Below are 16,256 nucleotides of genomic sequence, written 5' to 3' on the forward strand. Positions count from 1 at the left end.
TCGGCGCTGGACCTCAGTGTCTGGGCTGAAGACGCTCCTTCAGGTATACTGGACTGAGGCAATTTAGGGCTTTAAAGGTCATCACCAGCACTTTGAATTGTGCTCGGAAACGTACTGGGAGCCAATGTAGGCCTTTCTACCTCCAATGTTGTTCCCACCACTCTATACAGGTCATGTCTGTCTTCACCCAGTGCTGAACAGTTTCGAGTCCCAATAATTTCAATGGGAAGAATGAAAACATTGGTGCTTCACAAGCTTAGTTTTGTTAGAATTCTGCCCTTTGCTTTTACTCCCCTTCTCAGGTACAGGAGCATGAAGATTATTAAAGCTTAATGCATATTAATAGTAACTGAGAAATAATGATCTTGCTTTGAAAGTCCCCCAGGTTGAAAAATTAAGGAGGAACATGACATTTTTTGGGGGGGAAAGCTTGGCATTTATTGATGAGTTACACAGTATGCCATATGAATATATACATACTGTGAATTGCTTTTTGCAAACTTACAAGGTACGGCTGGTTATATTGGTAGAACAGGTCCACAATGCAAGAATAAAAATTGAGAGAGGTTAATAAATATTTTCGCACTCTGGATACACCAACCCATGCCCATCCGGAAAACGCTAGCATGTTAGCTATTTTAATAGTGCTTGGGGGCTTAGTTCTGGAACATTTATGGGTTAGTGCAGAGCTTAACTCAAAAGGAAGAAACCTGCAATTATTAAGAGATAGTCTATATTTCTTCAGGTTTCATTTGTGACATGTATATCATTTCTAAATGTGCCTACTTGTAAACAGTGTTATGCCTATGGCGCCCATGTTCCTAAGCTATGAGCCCCCTCTTGCTAGAAATGGACAAACAGTCTTGCATTTGTGTCCTGAAAAACATTTGCCAACAGTTCAACTCTCAGAGAGTGCTAATGCCACCCCTCTTTTGTGGGTGAGGCAGTCTCTCCTCTCCAGGTAAAGGTAAAGGGACCCCATACCATTAGATCCAGTTGGAAAAGGTTTTCGCCTGGAAAACCTTTTCAACATCCATGAACTTCTGAATGTTAGCATGGTAAGTTAATATCGGTTGTGAGCATAAGGTAAAGGTAGCCCTGACTGTTAGGTCCAGTGGCAAACGACTCTAGGGTTGCAGTGCTCATCTCGCTTTATTGGCCGAGGGAGCTGGCGTACAGCTTCCGGGTCATGTGGCCAGCATGACTAAGCCGCTTCTGGCGAACCAGAGCAGCGCACGGAAATGCCATTTACCTTCCCGCCAGGGCGGTACCTATTTATCTACTTGCCCTTTGACGTGCTTTCGCACTGCTAGGTTAGCAGGAGCTGGGACCGAGCAACAGGAGCTCACCCCGTGGCGGGGATTCAAACCTCCAACCTTCTGATCAGCAAGTCCCAGGCTCTGTGGTTTAACCCACAGTGCCACCCGCATCCCCTCTTCTCCAGAGCAAAGCAATAAAGAAGTCCCTATGCCTTGGGGAAGAGAAACAGAACAGCAGGTGCCAGAGAGGCTCCAACAGAGATTGGCATGTCCCCAGCAGGCTACCCATTTTGCACAGAGTGCCATTTTCCTCCTGGGGTTGCAGCCTTCCCATCTTCTCCAAAGTGAAGGCTGGGGTTCTTCCTTGGAGGACAGGTAGCAGCCGCTAGACGGCATGGGGTGCAAGAAGAACTGAGGCAAGCAACCTCCTCGAGATGGGCTATGTCTGCCCATATTCCACTCCCAACAATTTGAGCACCTCCATGTTAAGAATGTCCAATTTCTCCTCCCATCTACATTCTTGGCTAGCTTATGCTTTTTATTATGAAGGCTGACCTCTGGCCTCTGAACCACTATCTAGAGACCAGAATGTCCACTGAAAATTGAGAAAATTGCCACCCATGATTTAAGGGATCCTACACAAAGACTGAAGGGACGTGGGTGGCGCTGTGGGTTAAACCTCAGAGCCTAGGTCTTGCCGATCAGAAGGTCGGCGGTTCGAATCCCCACAACGGGGTGAGCTCCCGTTGCTTGGTCCCTGCTCCTGCCAACCTAGCAGTTCAAAAGCACGTCAAAGTGCAAGTAGATAAATAGGTACTGCTCCAGCGGAAAGGTAAACGGCGCTTCCGTGCGCTGCTCTGATTCGCCAGAAGTGGCTTAATCATGTGGCCACATGACCGGCTGTATGCCGGCTCCCTCAGCCACTAAAGCAAGATGAGCGCTGCAACCCCAGAGTCGGTCATGACTGGACCTAATGGTCAGGGGTCCCTTTACTCTTTACCCTTACCTTGCACTAAGACTGAATGCTAGTGCTAAGCCATTGTGTTTTTTTGGTCTTATGTCAGTGTACAAAGATGGGGGGAGTGTACCTCACCACTGCCACACCACAGTAAGATCCTTATACTCTTCTTCCAACCTTCCCTCTCTCCCCTCCCACATTATTCATGTTCCTTCTGGTACTTAGCACCCTCCACAATTGCCTTCACCCAAAGAGCTCCTTGACCTCTCCCTACATTGTATGGACACAGTCAGCCCTCTTAAGCCACATTTTGGTGCCCCTTCCCTTCATCTTATCAACAGAGCCTCACTTGTGAGTAGATTAGACTATGAATTCCTCTCCTAGCTGGGAGAGTGTTTCAGGTCATGGCATTCCACTGCTCCTGGTTCAGCTGCTAAGAAGTCATGGTTGGATTACTGACTCCTCCACCACCCACCCATCCATCTCTTCCTTCTTCTTTCCCTGGAATGAAGCCTTTGCCATAGCCTTGATGCAGTGAAGATCTCCCTCAACCCACCGCAATCAAGGAAATACTCTTCTTCAATAAAAAAGTAGTCAATATTATGATTAAGCATTGCCCAAGGAGCGACCTATATTTTAATGGCTTCTCTTTAATAGTTCTGATTTAGATAAGAACCTCCCTAATTAAAAAATAGATGATACTAAAATGATAGCTCACGCCAATAATTTTAACCAATCCAGTTGGAGAACTAATCATCTCATCCTCCTTACCTGATAAAATGTTCCTTGTCTGATTGAGCACCAAATCAGGTGTGTCATTAAATGCTGCATAACCCTGAAATAAAAAAACGAGATGTCCAACAGTGTCTTAACAACAAAATATCAGTATGCTTATTTCTACCTTTAAAAGGGCCACATCCAAAAAGTTTAGATCACCACATTTTAAAGTTAGCTTTTTCATAAAGGAAGCTGGGCTAACCTGGAAGCTGGGTTTATTCTATCAGACTGTACCACCAGCTTTCATAGTGTTGATGCACACTCACTATACGTCTGGTTCATGCTACCAGTGACAGCCTTCCCATGGTGCTAGAGAGAACACCTCTCTCTCCTATCAGACACTTCAAACAATGTGGAGACCTCAGTTCTCACACAGATGTGCATGCTTGCTCTCCCAACATGTCTTCACAGTGGGGTGGGTGGTATCACATGAGTAGACATCATTATAGAATACTTGGCTTACACATTCTTGGAGGTGTGTAGGGATAATGCTTCTTTGAAGAATCTATGAGCTTCGTTGCCCTGAACTGCCTGTGTATTATATGGAATGCATATTTTTGCTTATGTGGATTATGGAAATGTATGTCAAGCTGGCATGCCTTGTTGCAAACCATGGGGGGATTTCAGAGATAACTTAGAGGCCTAGCAATTGCACTGACACTCTAAACATCAACAGAAAGGCATCCACAATTGTGTCTGCCCTGCCATTCACATCCCTTGTCTGCAGGTGGGAGATTTAAATGCATCTGGCTCCAGGTCTGATGCTACAGTGAGGGGGTGGGCAGGGAATTGATCCCCTGCTAAATTTGCCTGTTTGCCCTCTGACGAAGAAATGACCAGTCCATAATTTTAATGGTAGGTTTATTGTAGCTGTGAGAGACAGAATAACAACAGGAAAAACTCCAGAAACTCAGAAGACAAAAGTCAGAGATTGATGTGCATTATAATGAGTGAAATAAGTACTTGATCCCTTTGCAAAAGATGACTTAGTACTTGGTGGCAAAACCCTTCTTGGCAATTACAGAGGTCAGACATTTCTTGTAGGTGGCCACCAGGTTTGCACACATCTCAGGAGGTATTTTGTCCCACTCCTCTTTGCAGATTCTCTCCAAGTCAGTAAGATTTCGAGGCTGATGTGTAGCTACTCGAACCTTCAGCTCCCTCCACAGATTTTCAATGGGATTAAGGTCTGGAGACTGGCTAGGCCACTCCAGGATCTTAATGTGCTTCTTCCTGAGTCACTCCTTTGTTGCCTTGGCTGTGTGTTTTGGGTCATTGTCATGCTGGAATACCCATCCTCGACCCATTTTCAATGCCCTGGCTGAGGGAAGGAGGTGCTCACCCAAGATTTGACGATACATGGTCCCATCCATTGTCCCTTCGATGTGGTGAAGGTGTCCTGTCCGCTTAGCAGAAAAACACCCCCAAAGCATAATATGTCCGCCTCCATATTTGACGGTGGGGGTGGTGTTCTTGGGGTCGTAGGCAGCATTCATCCTCCTCCAAACATGGCGAGTTGAGTTGTTGCCAAAGAGCTCAATTTTGGACTCATCTGACCACAACACTTTCACCCAGTTCTCCTCTGGGTCATTCAGATGTGCATTGGCAAACTGCAGACGAGCCTGCACATGTGCTGTCTTGAGCAAGGGGACCTCACAGTCTCTCACAGGTACAATAAACCTACCATTAAAATTATGGTCATTTCTTCATCAGAGGGCAAATGGGCAAATTAAGCAGGGGATCAAATACTTTCCCCCCCTCACTGTAAGTACCAGAGCAGGTAAAACAGCCCCAATGTAGTTTTATTTTATTTTTTTGTAAGCTGCCATGGGAGTCCTTCTGAATCTGCAGGAGGGATAGAAATTTAATAAATAAGGCATGCCTACAATTTTACTTTAGGAAAGTGTAATATTGGCACAAAGGCTGTGCACCTCCCCTTGTCTTATGTTCCTTGGTACACAAAGATACCCGGAGCATCTATTTGCTGACACCTTTTCTTAAGGTGCAAAATTCGACAGCTTCTTGAGCACCAGGTGTTACCCTGTAATTAGAGTAAATGGATTTATACCTTCAAGTAACATACCTTTTGAACCAGACTAGAGAGGTCTGTTTTAAGGACTTCATTGACTTTGGCAAGTTGAGCATTCACTCCCGGCAACTGAAAGGAAGAAAAGAGATGTTAAAGTTAGTTTTAGTCTGTGCATCTTTTTTTTTGTAAAGCCAAGTCTTCCTTTGTTCTTTGCATCATTTGTTCAGCTTCACTGTAATCCCCAATATCATCCTGTGGGCTTCCCTCTCCCACAAAAAATGGTTAAATAATGGCAAACAACAACCACCAAACTTCCCCTACAATATCCAGCCCTTGAAAAGCACTGGGCATGTTGTGTATTTGTCAGCTGCCCTGCATGTGCTGAGAATACATTCTAAAATATGATCCCAAGTCTGCTGCAACATAGAATCACAGAATTTTAGAGTTGAAAGGGACCGTGAGGAATCTTTTGCAGGAATCTTCTGCCCAATATGGGGCTCAAACCCACGACCCTGAGATCAAGAGACTCACGCTCTACTGACTGAGCTATCCAGGAAGAAAGGCTCTTCAGCAGGCAAATCAATATGGAAGAGTTTTCTAAAGGGTGGAGTATTTTTAAGGAGGTGCTATGCCTGCCAACCTAGCAGTTTGAAAGCACATCAAAGCGCAAGTAGATAAATAGGTACCACTCCAGCAGGAAGGTAAACGGCGTTTCCGTGCGCTGCTCTGGTTCGCCAGAAGCGGCTTAGTCATGCTGGTCACATGACCCAGAAAAAACGTCTGCGGAGAAATGTCGGCTCCCTCAGCCAGTAAAGTCAGATGAGCGCCGCAACCCCAGAGTCATTCATGACTGGACTTAACTGTCAGAGGTCCTTTACCTTTACCTTTTTTTATGCTGGCCTAGGTCTCACTGACATGGTAAACCCATGTCTGGGGTGTACCTCATCAGACTGCAAATAGGGGCTCACATGAGTTTTCCTGCACATAAAAAACATTCCCCGGTCAAGGAAAAACTTGCACACCAGAGAGAAGGTTAGACGAGAACCTCCCCTACTCATCAGCACCTTGTTTTCCACGTCCCAATGAGCATTTTTGTCCGGAAAGGTGCTTGGTCACATGAGGCCCTACCTTCAGTCTGAATAGACTGAGTGAACTGACCTGGACTCTGTAATCATCATCAGAAGCCCTTCTTCATGTGCCTCCCCCATTAGAGATCCAGAGGGCCTTTTCTGCAGTGGCTCCCCATTTCTGGAAGTCTCTCTCTCTCTCTCTCTTTTTTAAAATAATATTTTATTAAGTTTAACAATAAAAAAGTAGAACAATAAAAACACAAAGAAAATATAAAACACAACAATACAAACTTTCACGATACATAAAATACAAACATTTAACAAGAAGACAAAAAAAGACAATCAACACTCAAAAAGTAGAATAAGAAAAACACAAATCACTCTTTTCCAATTATTCATCTTCAATTAACTTATTTTCCTGACTTCCTCACGCCTCCCTTTTTTATATCCCTTTTTAACAATTAGTTCAGCAAATTTGTATCCTACTACTTTATCCTTATTTATTTTACCTCCCAAATTTCAAATTTTTATCTCTTATTACTAGAACCCCTTCATTTTAATTCAATGTCATCAGCATTCATACATTTTACAATACTTCTGTAAATAAGTTTTAAATTTCCTCCAATCTTCTTCCACCAACTCTTCTTCCTGGTCTCGGATTCTGCCAGTCATCTCAGCCGTGGAAGTCTCTCTCTTGCCCGACGCCTCCATTATACATCTTTAGGCACCAGGTGAAAATGTTTCTCCATAGCCTGGCCTTTGGCTGATGGACATTCTATGGCCTTTTAAATGTGTTTCTGGGAGGTGCGATTGTTTTGTTGTTGCTCCAATTTTTTACTAAGCATTTTGTTTGTTTGTTTTTTGTATTTTTTTGGATGCCGAGAACTTCAGACAAAGGGTGACGTGCAAATTCATTCATTCATTCATTCATTCAATGGCCAGAAAAAAGGCTGGCTTCCGAGTGAGAATTAGGCCGCTGAGAAGAACTGGTAGAATGCTGATGGAATATCTCCCTTACCTTGCTGAAGTTGGCATTGATGTTTAGCTGATCTAAGGAATTCCTGATGACGTTGCAAGTGGATGCTGCCTGGGCGGCTGTGCAAGCCGAATCCCCGAGTGTGTTGATCAGGTGCTCTTTAACATCTGTCAGGTTGGCATGCAGCCTCTCAGTGCCCTCCTGCAAGACCTCCACAGACACGCTCACGTTCTCCAGAGCCTCCTTTGTTTCTCGAATAGCTGCGATGATTGAATGCAAAACAAAACAAAACAAAACAAAACAAAACACCCAAGAACTTTAGCCATATGGTAGGGTGGCCATACGTCCAGGAAAACCTGGACATGTCCTCTTTTTGGGGGGGGGGGCAACATTCCCATCCAGGTGGATTTTTACATTTTAAAGGAAATGTACAGGGTGTTTTTTTTAATTTGGGGGGGTTGGCTCAGGCTTGGGCAGCTTGGGCTGGGGCTGCTCTGTATGCTATAGCAGCTGCCAGCCCGAGCTGGGGAAAGAGGCATGAAGATGTGGTGGCTTCGCGCGCCGGCACATCTCTTTCCCTGACTCAGGCTGTCCTCTTTTTTGGTCTCCAATTTTGGCAACCCTACCATGTGGCTTAGACACCAGCTCTGTGCATCATCTAGCTACACAGAAAGGACTACTGCCAGATCAATGTACCAATACTGTAATTAAGAGAACAACACAGTTCTGGAAGGAGAGCTTGAAATTCGCAAGCCACATTTGTTACCGAAGTCCTCTAATCATGTTCTATCACTAAAGCCCCAGTTAGCACCAGTTTCTCTAGGACGGCCATTTACAAAGCGAGTAAGGGATAGTGGACTGGAGCCTCAAGACCCGCTCCTGAATTTGTCTGCTGGCAAGTAAACTTTCCCTGCCGTTTTCTGCTTCTTGGTTGCTTGCTAAGTGGGGCCTAGCAAGCTCTTTTCAAGGGCAGCGGAACAAGTTCAGGAGCCTCTAGATGCCGAACAAGCTACAATGTCTACTTCCACTGAAATAAACATATTATTACAAGCTACGTTTATTGGAATCAGAAACACGAACAACCCATTTATATCCATATCTAACATCTAATCCATAATTAACAACTGATCACATGAAACAATGGTTTGAAGTGTGTTTATAAACTATGGTTGTGTTAACCAGCATTCTAGCCTCTCTGGCTGCAAAGTGACAGGCAAGTCTCACTTCCTTTGCATGCCCTCTGGGATTCATTCAAAAAGAAATGGTTTCACTGGACATTTCACAATATTAATCAGGGTTAAAGCAGCAAGAAGCCATGATTGCCATCAACCATTGTTAAGTGTCAACTATTGTCTGCACCGGGGAAAACATGAAGAAGGGAAACAACATACCCCCCATTTTTTGTTACCCTAACAATGTTTTTCCTCCCATTCCTGTTCATCCAATTTACTCCTAGTCAAAACCCAACTTGCCCACTGCAAGAGAAACACAACCAGCGCACTTGCCTATGAACGCTAGCTAGCTTGACATTCCTCCCATTATCCATACACAGTCGTACCTTAGAAGCTGAACGGAATCCTTTTCGGAAGTCCATTCGACTTCCAAAACATTCGGAAGCCAAAGCATGGCTTCTGATTGGCTGCGGGAAGCTCCTGCAGCCAATTGGAAGAAACGGAAGCCCCGTCAGACGTTCAGCTTCCAAAAATAGTTCGCAAACTGGAACACTTCTGGGGTTGTGGCGTTCAAGAGTCAAAACGTTCGAGAACTAAGCTGTTCAAAAACCAAGGTACGACTGTATCTGTACAACATAACTTTCCAAACTTTTCACATTAATGGCATGCATCATTTTGCGACACAGTAATGTAGTTTTACCAGCAAATCAGAGGTTAAACTAACCTCTTTCCAGCCCTGTGAGGACTGCAAGGGGCAGTCACACGACACACCTTCACACTGCATCTGACACACTAACGTGTCGCAACACACAGTTTGGAAAGCTCTGGTGTACAAGTTATTACCCACAGACTACAAGTCCTATAGCTTCAATCCACAGCCTGCTTACTCCAGATCAGAGTTATTTCCCAGAGTATATTAGCTATAGTTTGCAGCTGATAACTGGTTAGCCTTTGCTTTTGGGATCCGTCCTATGGAGCCAAAACAATAAAGGGTTGAACAAAAAAGAAAGATGACAACGAAACAAACTGCACAAGAGGGATTAAGCAAGGAAGACATTTAACACGAGTCATTTGTGATATTTTACCTTTAATGGCCCTTTCCACTTTGACTTCAAGACAAACAGAGAAATAAAGCAAAGAGCGGAGGATGAGAAAAGGTTTTGGTGAGGTATGCAAACACAGTTGCCAACACACAGCAAAATAATAATAATCATAGAGAGAAAGAGATGCCTCTCCATTGACACAAAACCATTTAAGGTATCTTGTACCAGGACATTACCTCCATACAGAATAGAGTCTAATTACAGCCTTGGTCCAGTATACCTGAAGGAGTGTCTCCACCCTCGGCATTCTGCCCGGACACTGAGGTCCAACGCCGAGGGCCTTCTGGCGGTTCCCTCACTGCGAGAAGCCAAGTTACCAGGCAGAGGGCCTTCTCGGTAGTGGCACCCGCCCTGTGGAACACCCTCCCACCAGATGTCAAAGAGAAAAACAACTACCAGACTTTTAGAAGAAATCTGAAGGCAGCCCTGTTTAGGGAAGCTTTTAATATCTGAAGGAGTATTGTATTTTAATATTTTGTTGGAAGCCACCCAGAGCGGCTGGGGAAACCCAGGCAGATGGGCGGGGTATAAATAATAATAATAATAATAATAATAATAATAATAATAATAATAATTACTACTACTACTACTACTACTACTACTACTACTACAACAGACCATGTCTGGAACTATCTTTTTGGCAGAAGAACCAGGTCTGGGAACATAAGCCTCCAAACACCTTGAAAGCGTATTGTCCAAAACCATTTTGAAGTCTGTATTGTGATATGACAATGTGGGAAAAACTGTGAAGCCAACCAATGCCTCTTCATAGCTCCATCCTTATTTCAGATATTGTGATATATCAATATATGGCAATGTTTAAAAGGTAAAGGTACCCCTGCCCGTTCGGGCCAGTCGTGTCTGACTCTAGGGTTGTGCGCCCATCTCACTCAAGAGGCCGGGGGCCAGCGCTGTCCGGAGACATTTCCGGGTCACGTGGCCAGCGTGACAAAGCTGCATCTGGTGAGCCAGCGCAGCGCACGGAAACACCGTTTACCTTCCCGCTAGTAAGCGGTCCCTATTTATCTACTTGCACCCCGGGGGTGCTTTCGAACTGCTAGGTTGGCAGGCGCTGGGACCGAGCAACGGGAGCGCACCGTGCCGCGGGGATTCGAACCGCCGACCTTTCAATCGGCAAGTCCTAGGCACTGAGGCTTTTACCCACAGCGCCACCCGCGTCCCTATGGCAATGTTTAGCTGGTGATAAATGGCAATGTTGAAAACCAGATATCACCCAGCCCTAACTTTTCCTCCACCTACCTCAAAACTGCCATTATTGTTATTGTTATTTGAATTTATATACCACCCTAAACCCAGAGGTTTCAGAACGGTTTACCCACTGCTTTTTTCTGGGGGGGGGGGAACGCAGGGGTATGCGTACCCCTAAACATTTTGTGAATCTCTGTACTTTTGTCCATTTACTGTAGTTACTTTTCCAGATTTGAACTATAAAATGGTGATTTTTCTTGAGTCAAAATGAGAGTACCCCTAAACATTTTTTAGGGGGGGGAGCACTGGGTTTAACCCAGGGGTCAGCAACCTTTTTTAGCCGTGGGCCAGTCTACCATCCCTCAGACCATGTGGTGGGCTGGACTATATTTTTTGGGGGGAAATGAACGAATTCCTATGCCCCACAAATAACCCAGAGATGCATTTTAAATAAAAGCACACATTCTACTCATGTAAAGACATGCTGATTCCCGGACCGTCCGTGGGCCAGACTGAGAAGGCGATTGAGCCGCATCTGGCCCCCGGGCCTCAGGTTGCCTACACCTGGTTTAACCCATGATGTGACAGTCACACCTCCAGAATCCCATTCGGGGAAAAGGTGAGGCAAGGTTAAGCAGCCACACACTCCTAAAAGTTTAATTTATTAAAATAAATAAATGACCACCTTGTGGATTTTTAATCCAAAGGGACTACATTACGAACACATAAAGAAATATTTCGAAGTGCGTGCAGTCCAAGCTGCATGGGGGCCCCATTCAACCAACTTGGGAGCCCGAGAGCATGAAATGAGTTGATCCCGGCTGTATTGCAGAAGCTCCCATCAGAACTTATGAAGTGGACAAGTAGACTGGCAATGACAGTGGTCTCTTTACCTCCTGCCATGGTTAGGGCTCCATCGAGCGCAGGGCGCACCTCCTTTGCCAGCTGCTCTTGAACTCTTCTGCCAAGCAACGGCCCAACATCTGTTAGAAAGGGACACAGGAAGAAATAATCCGATCTAAATGGCTGCTTGATACAGTTGGGCATTGTGACATTAACATGAGGGTGCTGGAAGTGAAATAGTTAAACAGGTTACCCAATCAGGACCCAGGGGGGTGGAGTCAGAGGGAGTATAAAACCAGCTCTGGCGGGGAATTTCTGGAAGAGTTCGTTGGGAGGTTGGTTGGAGTGGAAGTGAATTGGGATAGAGTTTGTGGGTAGGTTGAGTTAGTGTGGTGAAATAGGCTGAGTCAGGAACAGTTAGGGGCTAGGCAGACAAGTAAATATCTGAGAGGTGGTTTAGTGAGTGAGAGCAGGTAGAGGAAGTTATAGGTCTTGATAGGCACCCCATGAATGTAATTGACTGATACTGTTTATGAAACCACAGGCTTGTTAAACTGCAATAAATAAACAAAAGTTTATGTTCCAATTTAACCCTGACTGGACTCAGTATTGTACCAGGTAGGGCCTGGGTGGTGGCAGCGAGAAATCAAGTGGTGGCACAGGGATCAATAGACGGTGAAACGTCCGGGGACCCTGTGTGATCGCCACAGGCATCACCAACATGGCATGCAATGATTAAATGCTAGTGGACTGGACTAGCACATTTTACACTGCATAGAGCTGGTGTCTTTTATATCCCCTTTTATATCTTTTATTCTTGAATAAAAATTCAAGAATGAAAACTGGAAGCAGGAAGAGCGCTGTCATTTGATTGCACCGGATTTAAAAGTTGCAGTGCTATTTGCAACCATGACACAATTTGCAGCTGAAGGACAATTGAGTATTGGTTGCCTTAATATCGTCTAAGTGAGAGCTGGACCATAAAGAAGGCTGATTGCCGAAGAATTGATGCTTGTGAATTCTGGTGCTGGAGGAGACTCTTGAGAGTCCCATGGACTGCAAGAAGATCAAACCTCTCCATTCTGAAGGAAATCAGCCCTGAGTGCTCACTGGAAGGACAGATCCTGAAGCTGAGGCTCTGGTACTTTGGCCACCTCATGAGAAGAGAAGACTCCCTGGAAAAGACCCTGATGCTGGGAAAGATGGAGGGCACAAGGAGAAGGGGAGGACAGAGGACAAGATGGTTGGACAGTGTTGTCGAAGCTACCGGCATGAGTTTGACCAAACTGCGGGAGGCAGTGGAAGACAGGAGTGCCTGGTGTGCTCTGGTCCATGGGGTCACGAAGAGTTGGACACGACTGAACGACTAAACAACAGAAGTATTGTCCTCATGCTTTTTGAGATAGAAATCATTGAAAAGCATTTCTTCCTCCTCTTTCTGAAGAGACTTCCTAAGCTAAAATGACCCACCTAGAATACACCAACTGCCAGTACTCCCATCATTAGGACCTTAAAGCAACAGTAGGTTGCAAAGACAAATTTTCCTTTTAGTGTTATGTCCAAAAGAGCCTTTGCTCTAAAGAGAAACTGTATGAACAGACCTCATGTTTATTGAAGCATGGCAGTTCAGTTGCTCATGGTCACCCTATTTTTTAGGTTTGATCATGAAGATCAAAAGGAATAAAGACAGATGCCTCCTCCCTGTCCTGAAGTCTTTGCCACCTTGAAATTTGGGGGAGATCTCATTTCTCCTCCGGCAACTGCATGCTCCACTTTAGGGAATAATGCCTTTATTTGGAGAACCACTGTTTTATCCTGCAATGTGGATGCAAACTATGAGGCTCTTGTCCATGGTGTATAACCCAAACTCCCTCCCTGTGCTTTTAGTGGTTTCAAAAATCTCTTTACTAGTTTCTAGCAGTTTTTGCTGCTTTTATCCCAACGGTTTTATTGTTGTTTATTTTAATAGTTTTTTTAAAAAATGCTTGCAAGTCACCTTGAAGATGCTTATATAAAATGGCAAGGTTTTGCATTCTAAATTCTAATAAATGATAAAAATTACAGTAGCTAGTGGTTCTCTTCTGCTTGTTATCTCGCATGAAAAATATCCATGCATACGCTCCATTCCAAGAGCTCAGGTATGACTTTCATGCTGTGCTAGAGAATTCCCTAAGGAACACACACAGAATCCCTTCTTTAAAAAGCAGATAAGAATTTACTTTTCCAGCTGAAACTGAGAACGACTGGAGCAAAGCAATGCTAATGTTGTTTCATTATAAAGGGTGATATTCAATGTTAGTCATAGGCAGAATAGACTGACAGGAATCAATGGACTCAAGTAACTTTACATCCAATGTATTTTCAATGGGTTTACTCCAGCTAACTTCGCTGGATATTACCCAAATAATTTTTCTTGGTGTTCAATATAATCCACTTACAACCACAAGTTTGTTTCAGATCTTGGTAATAACCTAGGTTCATTCTGTTAACACATAAACCTGCTATTTTAATACTTCAGTATTTTCTTGGTTATTATAAATTGTATTTAGAATTTATATGATGTATTTCAGCTGTAATGTTTCCAAATTTCATGTAGGGGAGCTGAGATTGAGAGAACAGTGGTTTCCCTAAGGAAAGTTTTATGTACTCCAATGAAATGCTGTTGATTATACTTACTATTAAGGTCAGAAAGTGCTTTCTTCTTGGTAGTGTCATACTGACTCACCAAATAGTCAATTTGCTGCAAGATAAAATAATTAATAGTTTAAATGTTACTTTTTATACATATAGAAGAACACCCCAATACATATCAGCAGCAAGCTCCTTTCTACAGTTTATTCCATTTTGGGACAAGGTGTTCTCTAATGTATGTACTAATTAGACAGCCTTGATTATTCTGTTGAGTGGCTTTCTGAACACCTGAAGAGGCGGCAAGAAATCAAGCACAACTATAAGTTTGGCTTCTATAAAAATGTTGTCCCCCACAACAACCAGTCTGATCTTGGAAATGAATTCTGCAACCTAAAACACATCCAAGAATAACTGCTTTATACAGTAAGCTTCAATTAACAATATAGTTCTATCCAACATTATAGCTGTCAACTTACAGATTTGAAAATAAGGGACCAGCAGCCTCGAAAATAAGGGATCAGCAGCCAAAATAAGGGATTTTCGGAGCACAGGTATGTTCGGCTTCTGAGCCCCTCCGAGCCAAAGGCAGAAAGCCCAGCCAGCAGGGAAACGAAGCCTCAAGCGGTGGTTCTCACAGCACAGTAACCCAGCAAAGGGGATGCAGCAAGGAAAACCAACATCACCTCTCCGCTGGGAAGCGCTGAGCAAAGGCAAGTCCCCAGGCAATGCGGCTGATTTGATCGGCACAAGGCATGCAAGCTCCACCCCCCAGTCGTTCTTAGACTCCTTATTGGGTGAGCAATGCAGCCAAGCAACACAGTTGGAGCCTCCCTCCTCCCTGGCCGGCAGGGAGCTGCTTCCTTTGAAACCCGGGAAATTTAAGGGACATCATCAATAAGGGACAGCAGCGGGACAGAGCGCTGGGATAAGGGACTTTCCTGCCAAATAAGGGACGGTTGACAGCTATGTCCAACATATGTACACCACACCAAAACAAGCTGTATTGGTTTTCCAGTTGCCACAGGCATATGCAATCTTTTAGAAAGGTAAATAAAAGCTTGATCTTTTTTCTGCATCTGGTGTTTGCTGGCAAAGATTCCTCTGGAATGTGTAGGGTGAACTCAATCCCTTTGATGATGCTGTGGACACCAGAAATGGTCCCAAGCTCTGTCTGAAGGAGGGTGACCTTCATTCTGTGAAGGACTGGTCAGGCTCCCATCCTCATGTTGGAACGAAGTGGTACTCCTTTCTGACTCAGCCAATCACGTGTTGGCTTGGGGGTGCTGTCAGTGTGTGAAGCAGCATCAGGAGGGTGGAGTCAACCCACACATTCCCCCCAGGCCCTTTTGCGAGTTGTAAATAATAATAATAATAATAATAATAATAATAATAATAATAATAATTTATTATTATTATTATTATTATTATTATTATTATTATTATTATTATTATTATTTTATACCCCACCCATCTGGCTGAGTTTCCCCAGCCACTCTGGGCGGCTCCCAATCAAGTGTTAAAAACAGTACAGCATTAAATATTAAAAAATTCCCTGAACAGGGCTGCCTTCAGATGTCTTTTAAAGATAGGATAGCTGCTTATTTCCTTCACATCTGAAGGGAGGGTGTTCCACAGGGTGGGTGCCACTACCGAGAAGGCCCTCTGTCAAAAATAAGGTTTGTTCTTGGATAGGGAACAAAAATGAGGTTTGTTCTTGGACAGAACACTAAGCCAAACCATGACTTGGCTCACAAAAGAGCACTAGCAGCCGAACCAGGCGGGGGAGAAAAACAAACACGTTCATTTCTGGGAGCCCATACATTTGCACAGTCACACTAAGGAATTGTTTGGTTTGGTGTTACTTGCAAACCGACTCATGGTGGCTTGGGTTCTACCATACCATGAGCACAAGCCACTGTTTGATATAATGTCTGAAATCTGCAATTTTGCTATGTGCATTACTGCTGTGCCCACTTTCTTTCTTAATTGCTATAACGAAGAAAGTATCACTTTACCCCAGGTGTCTCATTCAGGAAAATCCTCAGGTCTTTGAAATTACTGTTCACCAGCTTCCTTGCTCCTCTGACTTGACTTGTGAGGTGCTGATTAGCAGCATAAGCAAAAAGGACACCAATACTATGTGTAGAAGGGGAGGGAAAGCAAAGATTTTACTTTACTGTCACCAAATAGTTCTAGTTTCAAATCAGAGTAAAACTATTAACATCTACA

The 16,256-nt window shown here is 44.1% G+C and overlaps 1 protein-coding gene across 6 annotated transcripts in view; it reads right to left on the bottom strand.

Moving 5' to 3' along the window:
• The window catches only part of PROM1 (prominin 1), a 121,828-nt gene that overhangs the window by 39,698 nt on the left and 65,874 nt on the right, over window positions 1–16,256 (bottom strand). For 5 of the 6 annotated variants that reach the window (XM_053402728.1, XM_053402724.1, XM_053402726.1 and 2 more), the window contains exons 5-9: window positions 14,073–14,136; window positions 11,447–11,536; window positions 7,112–7,329; window positions 5,078–5,152; window positions 2,989–3,052 (exon numbers count right to left, since the gene is read on the bottom strand). In XM_053402728.1, coding sequence (XP_053258703.1) covers window positions 2,989–3,052; window positions 5,078–5,152; window positions 7,112–7,329; window positions 11,447–11,536; window positions 14,073–14,136 — 511 coding nt within the window. Of the gene's footprint in view, window positions 1–2,988; window positions 3,053–5,077; window positions 5,153–7,111; window positions 7,330–11,446; window positions 11,537–14,072; window positions 14,137–16,042; window positions 16,164–16,256 lie in introns of all 6 variants that reach the window. The other variant, XM_053402729.1, reaches the window with a different exon arrangement.

Source organism: Podarcis raffonei, chromosome 9 (assembly GCF_027172205.1).
Source record: "Podarcis raffonei isolate rPodRaf1 chromosome 9, rPodRaf1.pri, whole genome shotgun sequence".
NCBI classification, from domain to species: Eukaryota; Metazoa; Chordata; class Lepidosauria; order Squamata; family Lacertidae; genus Podarcis; species Podarcis raffonei.